At 41.8% G+C, this 26,817-nt stretch overlaps 1 protein-coding gene across 5 annotated transcripts; it reads right to left on the bottom strand.

The window, feature by feature from the left end:
* Positions 1-1,227: 1,227 nt before the first annotated feature.
* LOC308079977 (uncharacterized protein) lies at positions 1,228-25,545 on the bottom strand. 5 transcript variants are annotated; one of them, XR_013932655.1, is made up of 24 exons: positions 25,281-25,545; positions 22,953-23,155; positions 22,504-22,608; positions 22,006-22,101; positions 21,032-21,142; positions 19,079-19,196; positions 17,989-18,394; positions 17,540-17,607; positions 17,170-17,425; positions 16,508-16,686; positions 14,952-15,174; positions 14,528-14,688; positions 14,241-14,332; positions 13,918-14,075; positions 13,215-13,363; positions 12,289-12,547; positions 11,446-11,564; positions 10,646-10,886; positions 10,364-10,482; positions 9,675-9,924; positions 9,419-9,558; positions 8,025-8,271; positions 7,592-7,798; positions 1,228-4,054 (listed from the first exon to the last, which is right to left on the bottom strand). XR_013932655.1 is itself a non-coding variant. In XM_080421653.1 (24 exons), the coding sequence occupies exons 1-24, from the start codon at positions 25,312-25,314 to the stop codon at positions 4,029-4,031; spliced, it is 3,870 nt and encodes a 1,289-aa protein (XP_080277779.1). In that variant the 5' UTR covers positions 25,315-25,545; the 3' UTR covers positions 1,228-4,028. The 5 variants fall into 5 exon arrangements, 4 of the variants coding, with proteins under 4 accessions (XP_080277779.1, XP_080277777.1, XP_080277780.1 ...); XM_080421653.1 differs by having other exon boundaries at positions 7,689-7,798; XM_080421651.1 differs by having other exon boundaries at positions 1,228-4,021; positions 7,689-7,798.
* Positions 25,546-26,817: the final 1,272 nt, after the last annotated feature.

Genomic DNA, 26,817 nt, shown 5'->3' with positions numbered 1-26,817 from the left:
ATAAACCTTGTTCTCTAGTACATCACTTTGTCTGCCTTGGAATAATAGATCCACACCCATGTATTACATCCACACTGTCTGGGTTTATTTCTATTGCTATTTTATAGCAAATTTTGCTATTGTTCTGGCTGCTGCAATGTTGAGGAGCCGAAACCTCATTATTCTACTCTTGTGTACTTGTATTGGGGTGTAAAATAAAGAAGATCTCATTCACTGTAATGAATGAACCTGTAAATTACTGGATTTGAAGTGAAAGACATTGTGCTGAATGTAGGCCTGCAACTATTGTTTATTTTCTTAGCGATTATTCTATCGATAACTGTTTTGATTAATCAAATAATCATGAGGCATGTTCTTTAAAATAATACGCTAATTATTTTATATATCTACAAATCAACACAATTATTATTATTATTATTATTTTTAATCAATTATGGATTATTCTTTTCATAATCAATTAAATTCATTCTCTCCCATGCTCAGGTGGCCATCGTGCTTCAAGTTATGGACCTGCTCTACGTTCTCCACCACGAGAAGGCTGAGAGGAGATACAAAAGCCAGAGGGTTCCTGTGGTGTACATCAGGAAGAGTTCCAACAAGGCTGACAGCGAGTCTGTGGAAGGGGCGTCCGAGGAAGAAGCACGAGTAGGGTGGTACGAGAGCAATGAGTGTCCCATGCTGTTGGTCACCATGGAAGAGCTGGAGAGAATGCAAGTGGTTTACGACCCCCCACCGTACACGGCTGTTTTCAAGTGCAACGAGGCTGAGTTTGTGTCCAAGCCGTTCTACGTGGTCCACATACCCGAGGATGCTCCGCTGCCTAGCGGGGCGAGGCTGATCGAGGGCCTCAACTGGGCTCAGATGACCCCACGACATTTAGAGAACGGCCACCGGGTTTTCCTCCTGTCCCAGCCACCAGCAGTTAACTTCTGCCTGAATTAGAACTAACTGGGCCGAGTTAGGCTGTTGGGAACGCAGAGATAGACAGAGGGACACACTCACTCACAGAGATTTAATGAATTCTGGAAGAACTAGACCGCTGCGTCTACTCAGGATTGATGCAAGTTGGAAATGCATGCCCTACCCATTTATGCAATACCTGTTGTACCCGTTCTGCTAAAGTTTTAGCTCTTTGGTTCACTCTCTTCTTGTCTTTTTCAGATTTACATACCAGTCTGACTTATACATTTTAGTCACAAAGCTAAGACTGGAATTTTTTTTGCAATATTTTAATGCAGGAGAAAATCAAGTATGTAAACATTGACAGTTAATAGCAAATACCACAACAGTGTAACAGAAAGATGCAAAAGCAAGGTACAAACTCAGTTTATAGGCAAGGGTAAGACTCCTTGGTTTGTGGGAATCTGCTGTATGAGAAGAAAGAGAGAGATGTTTTTTTTTTTTTTTTTTGGGGGCTCCCCCAAGTGCGGGGCTCGGTGCGGCCGCACCGCTCGCACTACCCTTCCTGCGGCCCTGTATGTAGGACGATATCCTTCTGTGTAATTTCCTGGTTTATTGCAGGGGGCAGTGGATTAGTTTATGGCCTTTCAATTGCTAAATGCGATGAAATGCTAAAAATAACTCTGGCCTGTTTACCGAAAACGATCGTGTGCATAGTGCGTTGCCTGACAACCCCACACTGACCTCCCACCCACTCCATTTGAACTAGTACTCTTGATACAGAGCAGAAACCTCTGGACAGCTCTGCGTAAACAAGTCATAATTTGCATCCTGAGAGAGAGAGAGAAAGAGAGAGACAGAGACAGACACAGGGTGCACAATATGTTAACAGAAACATGCTGGGTAAACATGGTGTTATTAATTTTCCACTATTAGAACTAAATTAACCGCACTGTGCTGTGTATATTTCACAGGTTCTGGATCTGTTTCCATACACTACGACTCGGTTTCAGAGAAAGTTCTCAGACTCAGACCCTAATTTGGGCCCTACTCAGGAGGCAGTACTAACCCTGAGTTCTGGGGTAATTTGTGAAAAAAAAAACTATTCACAGAACTTCACAGGTTCAGGAAAGTTTCAGCCTGGGTTATGCGTCATAGTCGAAAAGAGACAAATATATGGTTCTGGAAAGGAAACACGTTTACTGTCTGAAAGTAAAGATGCCTAAACCTAAAGTATTGAAATGATACATGGTTTACAATAGTGCCATTTCATTCAACTATTATGTATCACCTGCATTTCCCCCTGGCTTCTGGACGAAGATACAGAGGATACAGTATAATTAACTTCTGTTGTGTAGTTGTACTGTGTATGTAAACAGTTGCGCCTCCTATGTAAAGGCCCTTGCACAGAATCCGGCAGACAGACAAAAAAAAACGAAAATTTCAAATGAACACACTTCACTATGAACTCTTTCATAGGCTACTTGCCATGGTTGCGATTAACAACGGAATATGTGGTCTAATATTAGCGTGGCTTCCATGTGGATCTTGGATGTCACGTAATATGGACTGAAGACATATCACTGAAACGTCATATTGACTTCCAAATATTGTCTCCGCCAGGCCGAGAGTATATTTTCGCTCCTGTCCGTCCTGTTATAGCGCCACATGAGACAGATTTTCATGCATCACATTTTTTGTTACTGCTCCAAAAGATTTTGTCCAAATCTCACGCAAATCAGTATACATTATCTCTGTAGTCATGTGATCAAGACATATTTGTAATATTTCTCATATTCCATTCCGTTAGGCTATGATTGGCTTCCAAAGTTTGTGGGGGTGGCCCGTTATGCACAAAATGCAGCGTCCGATTGCTGGGAAACTTTGCACGGACATTCCCATTAAGCCAAGGAAGAGCCTTCATCCCACATTTTTTCAAATATCCTCATGGTGGCGCTACAACAGCCCACTTCACCTTTTGGCCTATAACTCTTGAACCGTAGGTCGTACAATCAACATATCTTTTGCCCTGGATTCCTTGAATCATGATGCAACTTATAGGCCCCGATTGTGCCATATTACATTTTCTGCGATTGTGCGTTTTCTTCAAAACAACGTTTTTTTCTACTACTCCCACAAACTTTAGCCAAAACTCACAGAAACCGGTACACATCATCTCTGGGGTCATGAGATCAAGATGTATGAGTCAGATTTTTCAGATCACATTCCAATTGGCTAAGACTGCCTTCCAAAGTTGCGGTAGGCAACCCGGCCTAGCGGAGACCTGTGCTCCAGTCTTCTAGATGGCTGGCGACATTGGAGCCGCGCTGTAAATAAACTGCATTGGATTCTGTGTGCAAGGGCCTTTGTACATTTGTCAGTTAAAGTATTTTCTAATAAGCTTAGTTTTTGTATTCTGTCCTAGTGCCTCCATTCAATGCACAAGAACTAACATAAATAAAGTTTATATTATTTAAACAGATATCAATCCCTTATAAATATTTTAAAAACGAACAAATGTATTTAATATTCACATAAAAACGTTTACACCGAAAAGCTAACGTTAAGCATTCGAGATCTGATACCAACAAAAAAAAAAAAAATCCCATACAAATAATAAACAAGTCTGAATGTGCAAGTGCAACACTTTATAACACAGAACGAGATAGGGAAAACAGTACATTGACATAAAGTGATCTCTATTCAGAGCAAGTGGCAGAATAAGGGTTACAACAAAACAAACAGTAGCATCCCTGGACGAAAAAGTCACTTTGATTGTGGATCAAATCAATACAGGAATTACTTACTTACACACACACACACACACACACACACACACACACACACACACACACACACACACACACACACACACACACACACACACACACACACACACACACACACACACACACACACACACACACACACACACAGTTTATACCATTCTGTGTGCAGAATGTCCAAGTAGTTAAAGATACGGAGAGGCACAAGTGACAGATTTCCTGTCTTAATATGCATTCCTCTCTCTGGCGGTTGTGTTATTTGTCTCCACATCTTCCTGGACCTTGTAAATCCAACAGTTGCTGAGGAACGTGTGTGAGGCTGGGCCCACTCTGGACTGGTTTTTATGGCGATGGACAGATGCCCAATTCTGGGGACATATCACAAAAGAAAATGTCAACTATTGCTGGCAAGTAAACAGTATGTGGGATTTACAGTATGTCTATAAAGACAAAGATGCAGTGAATACATCACTCCACCAAAGATGGATTGGTTGCTCTGCCGTTGGGGATACATTGGACGGGGTGGAGGATGTGATGAAGGCGTGTGTAGGGCCAACCACTCCCACCCCTCCACATGGAGATTAAAGAGCGAGTTAGCGATAGGAAGGACTTATTCCTCTACCCTAGGATGAGGCTGGAGGGGCTTCGTCAGTCCTTTGTGCCGTTTGTTATGAGAATGTATAACAAGGTACGCAAAGGGCAACAGTATCTGACTCTCTGTGACTTAGTAGCATTAAGATGGTGGGTGACTATTGTAAAATCCATTCTGTTGTCACCTGTAACGTTACCTGTGGTCTGTGCTGATAGGCTGATAAACTATAGGCTTGCAATACACTGCAATAACACGTCCAAAACCATTTTTTCCAGCTGCACACTGTTAAACAGTTTGATATCAAAAGGACTATTACCTGTGCTTCTACTAGTGTTGTGTACAGTATCTGATGTCACAGCTGTCCCTGTGTTCTGGCCTATGTAGGCAAAACATCCAGACAACTTAAACAGTGAATTAGTGAACATGAAAGTTCTATTCGGAAGAATGATCGGGACTATCCCGTCGCAGTTCATTTTAATGATTTTAAACTCAACATTTCTAGCTTTCATTTCACTGGTATTGAACAGGTTCGCCTCCCCTACCTTGACGTTCTACTTAAACAGCATGAAGCTGTATTGGATACATACACTACAAACCTTAACACCCAAGGGACTTAATGATGAACTTTTACTCAATGTGATGCTATAATCAAATGGATTTTGATTATTGTTGCTTTTAACTCATTTTCTCCACTCCCAGGCACTACACATCATCTTTTGCCTGAACTGAGGAGTTTATTTGTCATAAAACTAAATAAATAATTCTCTGTGCGTCATTTTATATATCTTTTATATTTGGTAGTGAGGTGTATTTTGATTAATTGATTTTTCATACATTGTGATGATCCACTGTCATTGTATATTGTACTGAGTTACTTGATGTGTATTAACTGATTGTATACAGACTTTTCACCTTATCCCCAATCAACAAGGGGTGACTGTGATTGGTTATTGAAGAACCCTGCTTTTGTATATATCTGTGTTGTCACTACTTGTCAAGAGATGCCTGAAGAAGGTCTATTGACCGAAAGGTTGCCTGAATAAAGTTGCCTGAATAAACTTATTGTGCAAGTGTAGACGGTGTGTGGGTCATTTTATTGTATTCAAAACTTACGTTGCTACACTTTTTGTACAGGTTCTGTACTAGTCAGGAGGAGTATAGAGCAGCGGTTCTCAAACTATGGGTCGCGAGGTCGCGGGAAGGTGCCGTTGGGGTCGCCCCTTGGCAACCAAAAAAAGATTTATTTATTCTTTATCAAGAAACGATAAAAAAAAAAGTGAGGTCGTCGCGACCAACGTGAAGAGGAACGGGACGGCCACTACACTCATACATACACACACAGCTGACAGCTCCACCTCCGACCCAGAACAAACAGCACAAGACAACACACACACACAACAAGCCCAATTGCAGAGGCTGAGGCACACAAACTGATTTTAGCTGTTCATAAACGATTTACTTATTACTTATGTTATACAATACGAGCGGGTGGTACAAATACATGGACCACAGGTCCATTTGGTTCCATCTGTACCCTCGCGGATTTCAATTTAGATCGCATTGTAACATTACCGAGCTGCTTGCTCGGAGCGGGGAGATCATTCTCACAGACAGACAACAAGATCAGTTAACAACAGCTACCGCGATAGAGAAAAACGCCACGGTCGGTGGCCAAAGATAACATCGAGAGCTGGATCTAAAAGCTCTGCTGGTTCTAGGCGAGAACAAAAAGTTTGAGAACCTCTGATTATAGAGTGTATACGTCTGTATTGTATACTTTTATATTCATTGGCAGCGTCTCTTGTTCTGCATGATGATTGTATGGGCCCTATACAATCGTGATTGACTGTGACGGCTTTGAAGGTTGATATGTCGATCGTGATCGACAGGTTGGTTACCACTGGTATAGGGTGTATACATCTGTATACTTTATTCATATTTGTTTGAAGGTGTCTTTATGCGATGTCCCTGATGTTCTGTACCTATTGTACTTCATTGCCCTGTATCTGTAACTTGTACTGCTGTGCTGTCTCTGGCACCTGAATTTCCCCCGTGGGATCAATAAAGGTATCTATCTATACATCTATAAAACTATTTAAAAAAAACTAACAAACCCATTTTGAAAACTAAACAAAACTAAATGGAAATTTAAAACAAAAAGTAAAAAAGAAATACAAATACAAATAAAAATCCCAAACAATAATAACCTTGGTTGGTTGGTTTGTATGACCTCAGCTCGTGTCCTATACTTCTAGCATCATCCACTGGCCAAAATAGCATATTTTCAAACAATACAAGGATCTAATGGCAGATTCCAAGATGACGCTCTAGAGCAGTGGTTCTCAAAGTGGGGTCCGGGGACCTCCAGGGATTCCAGGGGTTCCCCAGCAAAGCATCAGGGTCCTTGACATGAAAATGTTTGAGAACCACTGCTCTAGTGCCAACCTGTGACTAGTTTTTCTAGTTGGGTGTAAAGAACAGCACAGACACAGACACTGTTAGTAGGGCTTTTAGACTGTATTCCTACCTTACACTGACTGCTGAAGAGTCACTGACCCCTGCATTTAGTCTACTACTATTACTACTAATTACTATCCTGTTCATTTTATGATTTTCTTTATATTCTAGAGGGAAGACCAACTCTTTATTTTAAACATATTATAGTATAAATAGTCGATTTCTAATAAATCCTTTTGATTCACAAAAAGATAATACAGGCTATCGCCACTCCTCTCTTGGCGAGTCAGTTAGGCATGACCAACAATGCAACCACACACAAACAAGCCAAAAAGTCTAATAACAAGGATTCATTGACAATATCTAAACAAGGGGATACTCAAATTAGATAATAAGGAATTGTATGAAAGAATGAATTTCACCTTTCTTTAACTGAAGTATTTTTAAGGTGTGACAATTAAGTCATTCTGATTCTGAATATCCTACCACTCATTGCCATTTCAAATGTTAGAAGTGAAATTACACGAATAATTTCCGTCAACAAAAACTCAATGACAATGATGTTTAATGTTTTATGATCTGGCACTCTATAACATTACCTGCGGACTGAGTAATGATCTAGTGATCTAGTACTATGCTAGCCTGGTAAACCCTCGCGGTCGTGGAATTTAATTGAATTTTCATTCAGCAGACCTGAAAATGAAATTGAATTCTGCGACCGGGAGGGTTTGCCAGGCCATGTTCAGCTACTGTAGCTACTGAACTGGACACTCTTGGTTCAATCAGTCACTTGAAAAAAACAGCAACATTTTGTATTCACCAAAGACAAATTCTAATGTTTTTTATGTTCACCTACCTACGTATAAAACCACAGACAGCAGTGGGGAAATGTGTGCAGTGTGATGTTCTGATGATCTAGAAGTGGTCATTGCTCTCTGAGTCTGTCCTCTCACCTGTGACATCCAGGGATTCGTCAATCAGAGGGTCAGAGCTCAGGTACTTGCTTCCCAATATATTCAGTAGCTCTTCAAAGAACTTACACTCTAGTTTATCTCCTCCGCTCCTGGAAATATAAAACAGATTGTAATCACAATTGATTCTAATAATGACAGTAAGATACTTAATCCGTCTAGCAATCTCTTATCATTTAGCCTCCACCCCATTACACAATAATCTATAAAAAAAGATTATAATGATATACAATGTGACACCAGGCTACAGCTGAAGCGGCTGAACCTACGACCTATGACCTTGAGGCGTAACTGGACAGTTATTCTATGCACTCTTACGGTGTGCCTTCGCAGAACTGTCTGAAGTTCGCCTTTAGCCTCTTGATCCGGCTCTGACACTGCTGGGCTGTGCGGTGGTATCCCTGGCTGGTCATGGCCTGGGAGATGTGGGCATAGGTGTTTTTGTGCTTGGTGCTGCTCTTCAGATCCCCCTGGACCTCCTCGGTGCCCCAAATCTGGAGCAGAATCCTGGTCTCGCTGTCGCTCCATGGCAGCTTGGCCGTCCCATCGGTCATCAACTGGTTAGCTGGATTCATAAAGTAGGAAATGGTAAAGCCAATAGAATGACTGTTTTTAAAGTACAGGTCAAATTATAGGTATTCAGATTAATTAAAGCGTAAACAACAGAGCCTTCTTCTGATCAATATGTAAAAATAATAATAATCTACACCTGTTGCCAAGCAAGATAAACCATGTGCCAATACACTAATGAACACAACACAGAAATCCCTCTGACCACAACACACAATGTAGCAAGATGTGTATCATAGATCCCACCTTGTCATCAGTGACACCTGGACTTGCTTAGATAATTTATCCTGTTATGTTTGCTCTTTAAAAATTATTATATGTGGACAAATGTGCCTCACAATTAGCTTATTCCATGCAACCTTGGGCAGGCCTGCCGACAGGATCTCTGGGGTGGGGGGAAAGCATTTTCTCTCTTTCCCACCAAATCCCAAATGGTTGATTGAGGTAATCGTACGTACATAGAGTCATGGGACCAGACTGTCTTGTCAAAGTGATGTGTCACCACAGCAACCATAGAAGCACTTACAGTCAGTACAAGCACATTATTATCACATTTCTCTGATAATAATGTTGGGAATTGGGAATTACCCATTACTTGATTTTAACAATTACAAAAGCACCTATTCAAACTATGAATCGTTTTTTTATGTAACTGCAAGTGAAACCACTGTAAACAACACAAGTCTTCCCACCTACATGTTTTTCACATCTAGTGGGAGCATAGAGCTGCCTCCCCTGCGAGTAGAGCACATGGAATGATATTCCTTCTAGTTTAGGTTGCAAGCACTGTGATCTGCAGAATTTAGTTGTTCGTTTAGATTAGATTAGAATAGATTGTCGCAAAGCAGTAAAATCATTTTCTGCTTATTTCAGAAAACAACCTATAACTACAATATTATCTAAAATGTAACTTCAGTAATCAAATTATTTTGGGGATGGCAGTGGCCTAGGAGGTAGAGCGGTACTCTGACAAAGCCCCCCAACACTATGACTCAGACATAATGGTCGGATCGGCAGTGCGACGTAGGTGTGAGGGAGTTCGGGCGGCATAAAATAATCTCTGAACAAGGAAATATGATATTATATGATATCATATTATATTCAGCTGTCATAAAATTAAATAGTGTGTTGAATGGACTCACTTTTCTTCTGTTGGGTGTCCTGGGTGGGCTGGGTGCGACCTGCAGGCTCCTTTGTGATGGAGGTCTCTCCGTCCATTGTGGTTGTCTTCAGCTCCCTGGTGAAGATCTCCTCCATCTGCTCATAGAACCTGAACTCCTCCCTGGAGGCAACAGATACCTCACAATCAGTCAACTTAACCCCAGAACCTTCCATAACCTGAACCTTTCCAGACATTAAATGGATAATATGAATAAAAACCAACAGATCCACACTGACTTGTCATGGAGGAAGGCAGACTTGAGGCGTTTGATGCGCGTGTAGCACTGCTCCGACGTCCTGGAGAACCCGTGAGCCTTCATCCTCTGGGAGATAAAGTCAAAGACATGGCGGTTCTTCAGGCAGCCCCTCAGGGTCACCTGGATCTCGTCCTCGCCCCACATCTCCAGCAGCACCTGGGTCTCCAGGTCCGACCACGGCTGCTTCCTGCTCGACTCCGCAAGCAACTGACTGGTGGTGGCCTCATCAGCTGGAGGGAAGAGAGCTTAGTGGCTTAATGTCGATGTGTCCTTGAGCAAGACACTGAACCCCGATGAACAGGTTGGTGCCTTGCATTGCTTGCATGGTGTGTGAATGGGTGAATGTAATGGACATTGTAAAGCCCTTTGGAGAAGGTCGCTATACAAATGCATAATTACCCTTTATCTACCAGTTAGAGATGAGTGGAGAAGAGAAGTGTCTAAGTAGTCTATAAGGAGGCAGAACTTAGTTAACCTGGAAACACATTCATTAAGATTTGCTAAAAGACAAAATTATAATTGTATGTTAAAATAAAAACCGAATAGAGACCAGGGGCCTCATGTCTAAAACTGTGTGTGTTTCCAGAGTTACTAAGAGTCAAAAGTACAAAAGATTAAAATAATGAATGCAAAAAATATCGAACATGAAGCAATGTTTGAAGGACTTACACACATCAGTGTACAGGGTGTCTCCACATGGCTCTGTATCATCTACATCAGTGTAGAGATCTCCAAGAACAGGCTGCAGCACCTGGTAGTATCTGAACATCATGGGCTCTCTTCCACTTCTGGACAACAGCAGCAAATGGACAAATGGTAACAGCAGTGAGCAACATTGCACTTTAGTAGGAAAAAACAAACACATTATACGGTGTGTGTGTGTGTGTGTGTGTGTGTGTGTGTGTGTGTGTGTATGCCACACTATCCAATCAATCACTCAAATTATCACACCTGTGGCTGTTACAGCAGCGTCTGTATAACTTCCTCAGTCTCTTGATCCTGGAGTGGCACTGCTCGGCTATCCTTGGGTGGCCAATGGCAGTCATCTTGTACGCTATGTCAGCGAAGATGTGTCCGTTACGGAGGCACGTCTTGAGCCCATGTTGCACGTCGTCTGCTGCCCACAGCTCAATGAGAGCCAGCGTCTCCAGCTCTGACCACGCTGCATGTTTGGCCCCGTCTGTTCCTGCTGCTTTAGGTGGAGAACAGGGTCAGGAGGATTGTGACCATTGATTCATTCATTCAGCAGTATTGTGTCCCCATGTCCCCAGTATTATAGCCACTCACTCACTGATAGCACAGGAAATTCTAATGACCTATATAAAGAGCCTAAATATAAGGTTCATTAGTAGTAGCATTACTAATATTGTTAAAATATACCAGTGGTAGTGGTAGTAGGTAAAGCAATCAAACACTATATTTTAATGACATTATTATTATCATTTTTCAAATAAAGTCTCAAAGTCATGTTATTGTTGTATTTCAATGCAATGTAAAGCATTGATTGATTGATTAAGAAAAGTCTACTAGTCTCAGGAAAAGAGATTGATTTACAAACCAAAACTCTGACTTATTAAACATGCAATCATGTTTAACCAGCAATGTATTTTATCCCTCCCCTTTCATGTCATACCATCAATAGGACCACAATGGAAATAAGCATTCAAGGCCTTTTGACTAAATGTGTGCAATTAGATGTTTGTACATGTGTTTGTTGTCAATAAACAAATCGATTCAATCAATCAATGTACCTGAGTTCTGGTCGGCTTCTTCATCTTGCTCATCGTATTCATCCATAGAAACGGCCTCCTGACCCAGGATTCTTTCCAACTGCTTATAAAACTTATATTCTACTTTGTTTATCCCACGCCTAGAAACAACAGCAGACATACGCCAGATATTTGTTATCAATATATATTAGATAGATTCAATCAATGTAATGAATTATTAGATCGACACAGACAGACGGACAGAGTGATCCAGACAAACAAACACACAAATGGAGACAGACAGGACATTTTTCTCCTCAAACTATATTTTTACAGTGTGAATATATAATCCACAGAAGTGCATTGCTGCCATGTCAGGAAAAAAGAAAATAAATTCTAGCGTAATACTGTTTTTTATCAGATACGCTGCGCATTTCAGGATCAAATAAATAAATAAAATATAGTTTTAACAAGATACATATCACTTTTTAACTTGATACCTTATAATGTGATAACGTGATAAGTAGGGCTTTTATTATCCAACTGGGTGAATATCCAACCTGAAACCAACTTCACCACGGTCCCCTACACACCAGATCGCTGCTATGTGCGGCGGCCGAGAGTTAATAAATAAATAAAGAATTAGATCTGCATTACACTATTATGTTCCGTTTATAATGTTTGTAATTTTAAAAAGAAAACTGTACAGGTGTGACTATAAAAAAATTGAAAATCAAAAAGAATATTTAAAAAATATATACTATTTGACTAGTACCAACAAGGTCGACTAGTGGTTATACTAGTCGACTAGTTGGTGAAAGCCCTAGTGATAAGTAAAGGTATCACGTTATATATCGTTAAAATCCGCTTTGCAACAGTGCTCACTTCTTCTTGTCGTAACACTGTCGGAAGTTGTTTCTCACTGACTTGACCTTCCAGCGACACTGATCGGGTGTTTTGGCGTGTCCAAGGTCATGCATCCTCTCCGCTATGTCGCTGTACACATGGCCATTGTGAACCACAGCTCTCAGCGACCGCTGAACCTCCTCATCGCCCCAGATGTCGATCAGAGCGAGGGTATCTGCATCTGACCAGGAGACTGACCAGGAGCCTGATGCAGCCTTCTCTGATCGAACACTGATTTCTAAAGACAAATACGGTATGATCAGTGCCTCGATCAGTGTTGGTTTGGTGTGACATCAATCACAAAATAACATTTTACAGATAATGTCTGTTCAGATTCAGAATTGGCATTGCATAACCTAGTTTTTTTGGAAGTTCATCTTTTCTTATCTGCTGTGACTTTATGCATGGAGTGTTGAAGCTTATCGCTGCTGTCTGGCACAAACCTCATATCTTCACCTTTTTATGTTTTTTCATAAATTAATGCCCTACTTTGTAGTCTACTGCAGTGTCACACAAAAGTAGCAAAAATAGAGCTCAAAACACGTCACATCAATTAGTCTTTTTTGTTTTTAAGTGAAAGTGGTTAAGTGTGTCTGCGGGTTTTATAATTATTGAACTAACGAAAAGTATTAACAATATCTTGTGACTAATTAATAGCTACATTGGATCCATTTGAACACAGGTTCTTTTCTAAATCTTTTGAAAAGTACCAGGGTTGGACATACAAGATTTCCATCCGACAGCGACATTATGCAAGAGCCAATTATAATGGTGTACTCATTGTCCTGGTTATCTGAAGCAGAAACCTTTCCGCTGTTAGGTCATCCTCATCTGAGATGTACTGCAGTTGCTACTGCTAAGCACTACGGCACTGAGCTTATGAGAAAGGGGAGGATTTCATGTACCTGTGTCATATATGGAGCCATCATTGGATCCATCCTCAAATATTTCAATGGAGTCTGAGACCAGAGTGGATGAAGATGAAGGCTGTTTCTCCAGAATCTGCTCCAAGAGGTCGTAGAACTTAAAATCCACCCGATCAGTCCCTGATGAGCTGAGGACAGCGATGCGACAGGTGCACAGTGTTAGACACAACTAGGGGTGCAACAGTTAATCAAACTAATTGATTTAATCAATTATGAAAAAAGTAATTGATACAAATAATTGGGGATGTAATTGTTTAAAATAAGTTTCATTAATTGGCTAATGGGAGGACCGGGGGGCCAAGTCGTCGTGCTCATGTCACTATGACTCGGCCATAACCTAATTTAAGTTCCCATTGCAGCTACGTCCAAATATGGAGTGTGTTGTCTAACCTCAATGTGTCTTCATGGCACCATGCGCAAACAAACAATGTGCTGATACTGTATGTGAGGGGCGCGTAGCGGCCCGAACTCTAGTAGAGAAAATTGCCTATCTACAAGCTCACAATGTATCGCATCCCGACACGTTGTGTGAGCTTGTGGATCTGCCATTTTCGGAGATCTGCTTGTAGATCTGCTATTAGTTGCAGCCCTAAGACGCACACATAAAATTTGGCTACGAACCAACATTTCAAGATGTGTCTCCAAGATAATACAGACATGAACAGTCAAATGTAGAATTAACCTCATGCTGTCCTGACACTGACGGTAGCTAGCCTTTAGCCGTTTGATCCTTGTGTGGCACTGGTCTGGACTGCGGCAGTAACCACTGGCACTCAGCTTCTCGGATATCTCGGAGAAAATGTGTCCGTTGTGAGGGCGGCGTCTGAGGTTTTGCTGGACCTGATGGTGGGGTGAGAAATATGTGGGTTTTGTATGCATACTGCAAAATAGTGATCTTCTATATAAACCGTAATAGTAATTCATAATGAAATATAGTGATCTATATTGAAACTAGAGTCACAAATATGAAGTCTGGAAAATGTCCACGGGAAACAGGTGTCATACCTGGTGGTCTCCCCAGAGCTCCAGGAGGATGACAGTCTCTCTGTCTGTCCAGGGCACTTTCTTCCTCTCCTCCTGTGCACCGACAGTAACATCTACAGATAGACACACTATATTTAAAAAGAAATCTAACAACCTTGATGATGGAATATAAGCCAAGCAACCTTTTTAAGCCCATGAAAACAATTTAATCAAAATCCAATAAATCAAGATGCAACACAATCCTTTTGAGAGTGGATAGTTTACAATGGTGAGTACAGTAGAGCTATTTGAGACAGATTGAGACATACCCATTTCCTGGTGCGAGTATGCGGAATAGACCTCCTCTGTCGTTGACTCTTCCAGCTCCAGCTCTGTGCTGTCTCCCAACAACACCAGCGAGATCTCCTTCCTCAGAATCCTCTCCAGCTGATCATAAAACTTGCATTCCACTCGCTCGCGTCCCTTCATGCTAAAGTTTGAGGGGAAGGGGAGCAGAGACACTGAGACTGAAGGCAAAGAGAGAATTCTGAGAGCCTGCACACAGAAAAATAATGGTTCTTCAATGTTCTACAAAACAGACATTAACCAATGATGCCCTATTTCATACAGCCGTTCTACAGTCCAAGTTTCTAATACAGGCCTTTTACTTGGTAAAGGAGTATTTAAAAATTGTGGTACTGCTACTTTTACTTAAGTAAAAAAATCCATCTTCCATCACTGCAACCCACATACTTGTTCTCATAGCACTGTCTGAAGCTCGTTTTCAGCCTCTTCACTCTGGTCTGGCACTGTTCTGCAGTTCGGGAGAAGCCGTGGGCGGCCATCTTGTTGGAGATGGCTGCGTAGATGTGTCCGTTCCGGTGCATAGCCCTCAACTCCTGCTGCGTAGCGTCCTCACCCCAGATGTTGATGAAAATCTGAGTTTCCAAGTCAGTCCACGGGACACTTCTGGTTCCTAGAATGTGAAAAAAGCACACAATAACCCTTCATAATCCAGAATTCATTTCCAGGGTCCTTTTTTATCGCTAGCACATCACTAGACTATACGTTCCAGTGCTGTACCCCATGCACTACACTTGCTGATATATTTTTTTAACCTGCACCTTATGTCTAACCTCGTGTACCTGCTACTTTTTGCACCTTATGTCTAACCTCGTGTACATACCTGCTACTTTTTACACCTTGGGCCTTAACTTGGAGGCATGGCCAATGCTTGGCCAATGCTGTTTGGCTACTCAAAATAGCCAAACAGCATTGGTCACGCCTCCAGGTCTTAAGTCATAAGACCTGGTCATAAGACGCGCAAAATAAGGCCCCTTATGTCTAATCCTTATGTACATACACGTGTACCTGCTTCTTTTTATGCTATATGTATCAATGTGCATGTCTTCTCCTTGATCACGCCCCCTTTTTCCTGAAAACTGTGAATGATGGGGCTTCATTCTTTGAACTATGAATTAATGTCCAGTTGATAAGCTGTGCTGTAAATGAATGGATTCGATCCTCAGCAACAGTGTTGGTTGACAGTTACTTCAGTTAAATTACATTTTTGATGAACAATGCTTGTTAAAAGTGAGTGTGATGAAGTATTAATTAAATTGGATACATCTGGATAAAGTAACACCCCATGGGCTCCACTGGAGCCATCGAGCCTTGCGTTGCGTTGTGTCGTGTCAGTATCAGCGACAGCCGTCGGCCAGATAACATTTACTTTGTAATCAATGAAGGTAATCCACTGACGACATTGCTTCGGCTTTACATTGCAAAAACATCTGTTGGGATTAAGCTGTAGCTACATCCTCCTATAATCCTCCTATAATTCGACAAAGCTCTGTGTGGGCGGTGAGCCCAAAATCGTGGGTTGTGAGCCCAAAATCTCTTCTGCCCGGTTCTCCTCAGTGCCTGGAGCAATTGATCTGAATTTGCACACAGCCATTCACCATTACCATGTGCATGGAACAACGAAGCCAGTTTTTCGCTTTCCCCAAATGTCAGCTGTTTATTAGCGTTTTTGTGTTCACTGGCTCCCGGGTTGCCAAATCATGTGCGCATATCCCCCCACGGGTATGGTCTAGTTACTAGTATACATAATTCATGAATATTAATCAGAGAAAAAAAAGAAAAGAAAATGCGCTCTACCTATTGGAGTAGATCGAACATCAAATTGACAACGTCGATGACGGTGACGCGAGGTGACTCAACGCAACGCAACACAACACAACGCACCTGGTGGGGCCCAGACGTAAGATGGCATGACAAATATGTCGTAAAAAAAATAATATTTAAACCAATGTCTTCTTGGCCTGCGTGTCCCAGGACCTGCCAGTCTTCAGGTCCCTCCTGAAGTTCCCCAGGCGTCCCCTCTTCTACTTCGTAGGTCACCTCAGGGACTAAGGTGGAGGAGGTGCCAAGTACTCGCTCCAACTGCTCATAGAACTTACACTCCAGTCGGGGTTTCTCTGTGGTACTGGATTGGAGAAGAATCACGTTGTTGTTTATCAAATAATAATAATCTACACCATCATCATCACCGTCGTGATCAAGTCACAACATGAAACCGAAACCTCAATAACATCTCAATATCTGACATAAGTTACAATTTTGTTGCCCATCTTAGAACAAAAACAAACGTTTCTTTAAAAGTTTAAAATAAGGTAACTTACGACTGAAATTACTGAATAAATTAACCCATTGCATCCTTTAACCCATTGATACCTGGAACGCATCTGTGTCACTTTAGATGTCTTTGGCTATTCAAAAATAGCAGATATACAAGCTCATAGCGCGGCACCGAGTGCCGCGTTATGAGCTTGTAGATCTGCTATTTTCGAAAAATTGTGTTTTTTTTTTTTTTTTTTTTTTTTTTTCAAAAAAGATTGGGATTTAGAAAACATTTTTAGAATCGGCTTCAGGTCTTAATGGGTTAATCATTAGTGTGACATGCAGCCACCTGTTATTGTGCAGACACTGTCTGAAGCACTTCTTCAGCCGTTTGATTCTGGTCTGACACTGCTCCGCCGTCCTCCTGTGTCCCCTTTCCGCCATTTTCTGGGAGATGAGTGTAAAGACGTGTCGGTTCTTCAGAGAGCCCCTCAGGACACTCTGAATTGACTCCTTCCCCCAAATGTCCAACAGGCTGAGGGTCTCGTCATCTGACCAGGGGACCTTGGTGTCTGTCCCCACGGGGTACAAGGACCCCTCGGAGTCTGAAATGAGACGAGGAGGCGGTGTGTTGACGATGTGGATGATTATGGACGGTGTGTGTAGATAGAAAGAAAGAAAGACAAACAAATACAAATCCATTAATGGTCTGTACATACCTGTGTATTCTCCCCATATGGAGATAAGAGGTGAATCACCTGAGCTGTTGATGTTCACTGGTGCATCTCTGTAAAGGAGGAACAAAGATCTCAGTGAAGAAAAGTTTCGCAGGTTCACATATGTGCCTTTGCCACACACACGTGTGCTGTTTAAAATGCAAGCACTGAATCAGAATCAGAATCATCTTTGATTTCACATTACAGGTTACAGGTGAAAAGAAGTCAGACCTTTCTCTTTCATTGTCAGTAAGACTGAAGTTGAAAAAACGTGATGCCATGAGATGCAACACGATTTTCAATGGAAAATAATTTCAATACGAGAGAATTCAGATCCTGTGGTCCTCAAGGTATTCACAGGGTGAAGAAAAACCTAGCGAAATAATAAATATGGACAAAAGCTAAGAACATTATGTGACGGCTCTGAATCAATGTTTTTGTGCAAAACTCACAGGAACACGGACGCCTCAGTGCAACGCTTTAACGGAACCTCGAAGTCTCCACTCGACTTCCTCTTCCTCAGAACCCTCCCTCCTCGGATGCTGTGCTCGCTGTCATTGACTGTCAAGTCACTCCCCCCAGATAACACCAGGTTTAGGGGGCTCGTCGTGTCACACACAACCAAGCTTTGAGCTCTTATCTCGTTCTCGGCCGAGGACCTCCTCTCCTTCAGCGAGTGTTGGATCAGGTCAGACGTCATCCCTGACCCCCTGTCCACGACCACCTGGTTGATGAGGACGTCCGAAAGTTCTTCTTTCTCCAGATGTGAGGGGACATCGGAAGGAAGGACCAGTCGGGTCATTGGGGGCACGGACAGGGAGGACAGGATGCATGATTCCATGGGCAGTAGTCCGGGATCTGAAACGCAAAGAAGAGAAACAGGTTAATCGCAAAAAGCTAAAAGTACCCGGCTTGAAGTAGACAGAGAGAATAGGGAATTGCAGTATAAACCGGAATTATTTTAGTCCTACAAATATAGCTCTATTTAGAAGACAATCTTCTACCCTCACCACAGGGCATAGAACATTTTAATGGTTTCCTTCCTAAATGTCTCACGCATGCACACACGCACACACACAGAAATTCACTGCTAGGGTGGCGCTGTGGTAAAGTCCCTGCCCACCACCAAGGAGGTTGTGGGTTCGAGGGAGGGGGAGGGGAGCCGGGCGGGGAGGATGATATTGGTCATTGCACGTACTCCTGCGGGCTGGGGCGGCACCTGTCCGCAGGGAGTGTTGGGCGAGTAGGACAAAGGCGTCCTCCCGGTGGGGGTTCCTCACTGGTAGGTGACTCAGTAGGATACAACAGCAGTGACAACAAAGAAATGTGTGAGGGGAGGAATTAATTGGCATAGCAACTTAATTGGGGAGAAAAAGGGCGTAAAAGAAATTTGGCAAAAAATGTATAAATTGAGCAATGAACATTATGTAAAAATGTTTTTATCCACAATAGATCTCTCTTGTTCAAGAATCACACTCAGTTATAACTATTGATTTTCGGAAACATCAACAGCATAAACTGGCAAAACAAAACAATAACTACCTTTCTCTTCAATGTGGTTTCTGCGCTGTTCTAACACAACCTTCATGTCTTCTGGTGGAGAGAATGACTGTAAGCAGTCATCTAGGAAGGAAGGGCTATCTTCCAGCCATGCAACCATCTGTGAAGAAAGATGTAGGTATTAAGACATTGCATGCCAATCGCGTAGATCTACGCAAACCAAAATAAAGCTGCAGCATGCCAGTGAAGTGGTCTTTTTTTTTTCTTTCTCTCTCGCAGTGACATATTTCATTGTAGCACTCTCTCGCAGTGACACATTTCATTGTAGCACACCCGGATACGGAAATGACATCAATCGAAGATTTTCGTTCCCATCTGCCGCCGCTCTAAAGCTTCCGCTAAATCGCCATTATCTCGGTGTTGTTTTTCTCCGTGCTGAACGCTGTTTGAAACGGGTTTTAGAAACTGCTACTACTGCAAAATGGAATGTCGCCGATTGAAAATGTCTTCTCTGGGCCACTCACACAACTACCCTGTGTGTCTACAAACAGTTGAACACGCGATCATAAGGTATTTAGCGAGGTCTGTGGCGAGGTGAAAAAAACAACAAAAAAAACAATACATCGCTGGCAGTGGGTGAGTACATTATGATATTAAAATCTGGCATGGAATGTGTTAATAATATTTTTTGATTACCGTTATCAATACCAAAATATTACATCTACGTTATTTTGCCTTTTCTTCTGCAGTTATTGAATTATGTTTATAAGATGTTTATGACCAATGCAACCTATAATTGAATGGTCAAATAATAAATGCGTTATTATTACTAGGAATGCACAATATTGACATTAGCTTTTGTGATCATTCTCTGCAAAATATAGCACTTCTTCGCACTACGGACATATTGGGATGTTGGATGGTATGGTCTATGGTGGCTTATTAAAGGAGCTACACCATGAATTAAAAAAATATATTTGATATTTAATATCATATGGTGTATGTCCCTCAAACCTTTTTCAAAAGGTTTGAGCCTAAATCATCACTCAGATATACTCATCCCAAGTCAATTGTCTCTGGCTTATACAGCACTTTCAGCTGCAATACCAAAACGTCCTCTTGGGCAGGGGGGGGCTACTGAGCAATTCTGTTAATAAAAAATTCTGTTAATAAAAAAATATATTAAAAAAAAAAAAAAAAAATTGAATAATTCTGCATAAAAAGAAGCATCTAAGAAAAATACAAAATTGAAAAAAAGACACTTTGAACATTTTTGAACAATTCCACCAAGTGTTTGAGGTGCCTGTTTCACCCACTTCCGGGGGGCGGAGCCAAAATCCGAGCCCGAAGTATTTGTTCGTAGACCCCCACTTAGGGGGGGTAGAAAAAGTTTCGGAGCGATTCGGGCACTTTTCATTTAACATTGGGTTTGCCATCAAAAATGTTTATGACATCATAAACATTGCCATTCTGAGATCGCCTGTTCAGACACGCCCATTCTGGAAATCCATGAAATGAGAAGGAATGACTGAATTAAAAAAAAAAACATTTTTTGGGGTACAAGAGACACTGGGGACCCCAAAAAATACAAAAAACCAAGAAAAACGTGATTTTCATGGTGTAGACCCTTTAAGTTTGCTATTCAACTATTGTGTCTTCCTTCCTCTTCACATGATTAAGCTGAACAGTTATTGCAAAAGGTAAAAAAAAAATCACTTTCAGAGACTTAATAATAATAACACCATAGAAATTGTCTCCTTTGTAGGTAGGTTGACAAGAGCTGTTTTTCCAACGTGGTTGGCATAGAATTAATACGTCATCATAGCGCAACATATCAGGAATAATTTTGATATCGGCCGATACTTATATGACTGATATATTGTGCATAATTAATTGTTACTGTAATAATAACAACAACAATAATAATTACAATAACAACAACAACAACAACATCATCGTCATCATGAAAGTTGAAGGTCGTTTGCTGAACCCCACCTGTGTGAAGTCGGGGACAGGCAGAACTTCTTCCAGTCTGGATATAAACTCCCACACTAATATCTCTAATGCAGTGTTGTACTTAGAACCAAAGTGTGCAGGGAAGATCTCCTGATTGGATTGAGAGAGAGAGAGAGAGAGAGAGAGAGAGAGAGAGAGAGAGAGAGAGAGAGAGAGAGAGAGAGAGAGAGAGAGAGAGAGGGAGAGAGAGGGAGAGAGAGAGAAATGGACAGATGCAAATTTATTATTTTGTTCAAATTAAAGGTGAAGTAACAACACTGATTGAGGTCATGTCCTCTAAATAACCTGGGAGGTCCTTCAAGACACTTTTTGGGGAAAAGATATGATGAGCTTGTAGATCGGCTATTTTCACTATTAATTAGTGCTTTAGTGGTTAATTTACAATATGTGTTTTGTAGGCCTGACCTCGACTAAGTCGACTAGTCGACTGGTTAGTCGCAGGGGGTCCGAGTCGACTGCGTGTCTCTTAGTCGAATCTAGTAAAAAAAAAAAAAAAATTAATGGCCAAAAATGTTTTAAATTGTTTTTTGGCCAAGTCTACACCTGCAACCACACGTAACTTCCACTTTATTCTTCTTATTCCTCGTCTTTGCATTGGTATTGTTTGTGTTGGAGCGCCTCAGTGCGGCTGCAGAGTTCATGTGCAACCTCTTCCAGAGAGAGATAGAGACACTAGAAACTCTGCTGGAGACACAAAACAAACTGTGTAGACTTGGCCCTTTGAAATAAAATGTATTTTGGCCCTAGATTTTTTTTTTTTTTAATTAGTCGACTGCCAGTCGACTATTGGCAATTAGTCGCCAATTAGATTCGACTAAACAAATCCTTAGTCGGGGACAGGCCTAGTGTTTTGTAAGCTTGGGTCCCGGGGAGACATCAAATGTATATTTGGGGTCTCCACTGAAAAGGTTTGGTAACCGAAGACTTAAAGGACCTCAGCTATAAGAGCTCACCGTGAAGAAGTGCTCTCTCTCTGAGGGGTCATCCAGCAAGGTGTGGACCAACTCCACAAAGTTCACTTCAGACTCCTCCACCTGATTTATAGTCACCTGAAATGCACAGCGAAGAGCACGGGAGCGTATACATGCACGCACACCCCCCCCCCCCCCCCACACACACACACACACACACACACACACACACACACACACACACACACACACAGATGCACAGTATTTTACACGTGCAAAATAACAAGCAGTCAGACATTTAATCTGATAATGACAGGAATAAAATAACCTTAAAAAAGGAGATCAAAGACAAAATATCCAGTAAAAACCCCTCCCCTAAGTTTATAACACATTATTCACTTTTTGCAACCCTTTTATAATAATTATAATCAAGTCCTAATGGGACGTTGGTAGCTCCACAAAGTAAAACTGTATTCAAACTCACGACTCTGTCATAAGCTTTGGATAAAAGAAGATGGCCACCAAACTGTGTGTTCTTACATGACTGTCCTTGGCGGTGCTGATGGGGGCCTTGATTCTGTCCAGGTGAGGTTGGATGGTCTGAAGATCCGCTGGGTTCTCACCCCGACACAGATCTAGAACCAGCTGGAATCAAATAGACAGCAATGCATCACACTACACACTGTGGTACATATTTAGAAATCAGGTGGGACTCTGTTATGTCATGCTGTCATTCCGTGAAAAAAGAAGATATGCTGGAGATTAGCTCAGTAGACAGACAGGTGCGTGCGCAGCCACGCACACACACACACACACACACACACACACACGCACACACACACACACACACACACACGCACACGCACACGCACACGCACACGAAAACCTCCCTGCCGTTTGAGCCTGGCAGAGAAAATAAACCATCAAACAGACAGACAGACAGACAGACAGACAGACAGACAAATAGACCATCACTACTTTGTACCAACCCTGGCCCTCAGTCCCATGATGAGTTGGGCTCTCTGGCTGTAGCTCATCAACTCGGGAACCAGTTCTGTCACTGCGGTAATAAACTCCTCCAGCATCCCATAATGATCCACACGTCCCTGCTGCACGACCTGCCACATTGCAGCTGAGAAAAGCTGCAGGGGAGGCGCCAGAAGGCGTAAATAGGAGACGGTGAGGTCATTACCTGGGACAGACAAGAAAAAGAAAGAGAGAAACCACTGAGTTGATGAGAATCAATCATGGTAGGAGCACAGGCGTCATGATCCAATTAAAGAATCCAGGGAAAACAGGGAATTTCTATTGTATGAGTTACAGGCCAAAATGTTAAGTGGCCTTCTATAGCACCACCATGAGGCCAATTTGAAAAGTGTGCACGAAAACTTTGATGCTGATCGGTCCATCCGTTTCTGAGATGAGATAAGACACGCACGTACGCACACACACACACACACACACACACACACACACACACACACACACACACACACACACACACACACACACACACACACACACACACACACACACACTTTTGAAATATGTATTTATGTCCACATAAACAGAAGTACAAGAATGCCTTGCACAAAGTGCATATAAGGCAGAACATTGTTACATACAATAATGTTGGCATACTTGTCAAACACAGCAGACAACAATCATGGGTAAAGGAAACAACACCTCCTCCAAATTGAGCGGCTTCCTATAATAGCTGATATTGGACACGCGCACACACACACACACACACACACACACACACACACACACACACACACACACACACACACAATTCTATTCTATTTGTACCCAAATAAATGAATTTAACTAATTATTATTATTATTATTATTATTATTATTATGATATGAATAAGCGTGATATCCAAGTGACAGGGTTTCACAATCATGAGGTCTGTCTATCTGTATCCAGTGGTGCAGATCCTGTGAGTGCCTTGGGGCTAAAGCCCCTGCGAGAAATGACAAGCCCCCACCACAATCTCAGATTTGGGGGCCCAGATTCACAGTACCATTACAGTAGCTCGCCCATAGGCTCGGACAACCTGTCCACTCATTGGTGGGGTGTGCTCCTGTAGGCCAATGTATCATACATTGGCTGCCCCATTGGCATTCCCTTTTACCAAGCTACAAAATTGCTATCGACTTGTGCAAATTACAGAGGTTACATGAACGTGACTTGCGACCATATTGTAGCTTGCGACTAGCTGTTGAGTCTGTCTCTGTCTCTCACACTCACTTGCTACAACTAAGTGATAGTCACAAATTGACACAGAACCATGTAGATAATTAACACAGTATTCTGGTGCAAGTAAAGGTTGGGAGAGTGTGATGTTACTGTTGTTTGGTCGTTTAATTAAAACAATTCGCACGCGCACAAAGTATGTGGGCCGGGCCTTCATGAGCCCTAACGAGCGCGCACATAATTCGGCGCCTATGGTACCAGCCATGGACAAAAGTACCCCCCACAGATGTTACACTGACGTCGGTGACTTTTCGAATTCCGTGACCGAAGAGGTCGCTGTTTGGGGAGCAATTCGTAGCAATCGGATGCCCAGGATTAAATCCCAACGTGACGTGACATAAATGTATCTATTACTATTATTAACACAATAGGTAAACAGGAATACGGTGTTATTGTATAGGCAATTGCATCACACAAATGCTCAGAACAGCTTATATGTTTTCATGTCAAAAAGACCTTTCTATTTTTGGTGGCCTGATCTACTACATGATGTCACCATTAGTTGTCCTAGAAACGAACCACAATAAACGGCCTCAAACACCAACCACATTATTTCCAGTCGAGCAGGCACCCGGTTCCCATTATGCATGGTATAAAACTAAATGTTCCTCAATTATATTGATATTTTTGTCTTGTTTATTACTTTAATTCTATTTTGCAGAATTGCAAAACAGCGTCCTCTGGAGTCACAAGATCTGACAAGTCACCCTTTTCCGGGCAACCTGCAACGGGAAAAGAAAAGACACCCCCCCAAAAAACCTAAATAACCGCCCCCTCTGGTTACTATCCGGCTACTTTTAAGAGAATTTGAGTAGTGTGAAGTGAAGTGAATCACCCAATGGCCATTATTCCTATTGTTTTACGAGCGCACGTGATGGTCTGAAAGCAGAATGGCAGATTGCCAGATGAGATGATGATCAGATTACGACATTAAGTGAAATAACGACGTCGACGCGTCGTGTATATTCCCAGCAGAACAGAACCGTTCTCTTATTGTAAGTTACATGGTTCTCCGTATATGAATGTCTCAGTGATTAAAATGGCATGCACGCACCTCGACTGCAGTCACGTTCACTTCCGCGTTTCATTTTCCATCCAACAGCCAACAGAAATAAAGAAAACACATTAATGGCCCCCTTTGGCTTCCTCCGACCAGGGCGTCTTTTTTGATGGTTATTTTAGAATAAAACAGCGACCTAACGTCGGTTATAACACCAAACATTAGATATGCAAGCACATTTATAAGGAGAAATCATTGCAGATCACTGGGAAATAAGGTGCTTATTTCGCTGTAGATGTTGGAGGACGAGAATAAACGATTCTGGTCTCCTCCGCCTCAATCCAGATCGGAGGAAACCCTCTTTCCTGGTTGGCTGAGGAAGACCTGAACCCCAGGCGTGCTTCGTCCTTCACGCCATTTGATGGCGCTATCTCCACGCAGCCACTTCGGTTTTTAAATCAGTGTGTTTGGCTATGAGCAGTGAGCGCACCAATAATCAACAGTAATACCTTAATTATATAGCAATTTTCAAAACAACGCGTTCTTAAAGGTGCAGTAGCCTAAGTGATTTATTTATGTATGTGTTTGTTTATTTTTTGCCCCTGACCCTAAAAAAAAATAGTCTGCCACTGCCTGCCACTGGTCTCCTAGTTATATGAAACATAGTTTCATATTTTGTCTTTTTAAAAAGAAAGAAAAAGAAAACACTATTGCTCATTGTTTATGTCATTATAGTTACCAAAACATTTTGTCATTACCAGAACGTCATTACCATCATGCATGTTTTGATAGAACAACACAAATACGTTGATAAGTTAGAGAGAACATGTCATTAAAAATAATAATGTAGAACATGCCTCTCAAAGAGCAATTGTATTTACTGGAATGATAGTTAAAAAGTTGCTTGTCGATGCCATTGACCTATTCTTTCCCCAAAAATGTAAAACAGAAAAGAAAAGAAAGTCTGAACTAATGTAAAAGTATGCATGATTTGAACATGCACGGTACATCATTATTAGACCTAAATTTGCCCTCCAACTTCATGTTTAGCAATGTAGCAACTGTGGAAATATTAGGCCTTAAATGTCAAATGTGCGCAGTGCCCCAGCTGGGCCTGGTTGCACCATCTCATACTAAGTTCAAACTTAGCCTAGTTACAGCTTAAATGTCTTTTAAGTCCAGACTTACACATTACTAAAATGTAAGCTGTTGCACCACACAAATTAGTTATAACGTATCTCTAAGTAATAACTAAATATTTACACCACCTTTAGGCAGCACTAAGTGACAAGTCCTAGGAGTAACTATCAACATGGCATCGTATTGATTTTATCGACGAATTAATTGAATTCAACGAACGACCCCATCCTCGCCAACGCATTTTGCGAGACAGATTACATCCACTGGACATTTTTGATGATGTTGACATCTATGCCAGACTCCGTTTTAAGAGATGGCATTATGAAAATAACGGACATGCTAGCGGCAGACCTACAGCACAACAGCGACTTGAACGGTGCGCTTTCCCCGAGTCTCCAAGTATGCGTTGCCCTGCGTTACTTCGCAACGGGGGCCATGCAAAATTTAGTCG

Source organism: Gymnoscopelus braueri (genome assembly GCF_963280865.1).
Source record: "Gymnoscopelus braueri genome assembly, chromosome: 23".
Classification (NCBI taxonomy): domain Eukaryota; kingdom Metazoa; phylum Chordata; class Actinopteri; order Myctophiformes; family Myctophidae; genus Gymnoscopelus; species Gymnoscopelus braueri.
The sequence above is the reverse complement of the archived record's forward strand: the minus strand, read 5'-3'. Positions and strand labels throughout refer to the sequence as shown.

What these genes read in the sequence shown, in the direction of transcription:
- LOC308079977 (XM_080421651.1), bottom strand. Translation starts at nt 25,314, where the DNA reads ATGAAACGCGGAAGTGAACGTGACTGCAGTCGAG. An exon ending in TCATGGGACTGAGGGCCAGG is followed by an intron (nt 22,609 to 22,952) that starts GTTGGTACAAAG and finishes ATTTGATTCCAG; the next exon opens with CTGGTTCTAGATCTGTGTCG. An exon ending in GGACACCCAACAGAAGAAAA is followed by an intron (nt 8,272 to 9,418) that starts GTGAGTCCATTC and finishes TTATGAATCCAG; the next exon opens with CTAACCAGTTGATGACCGAT.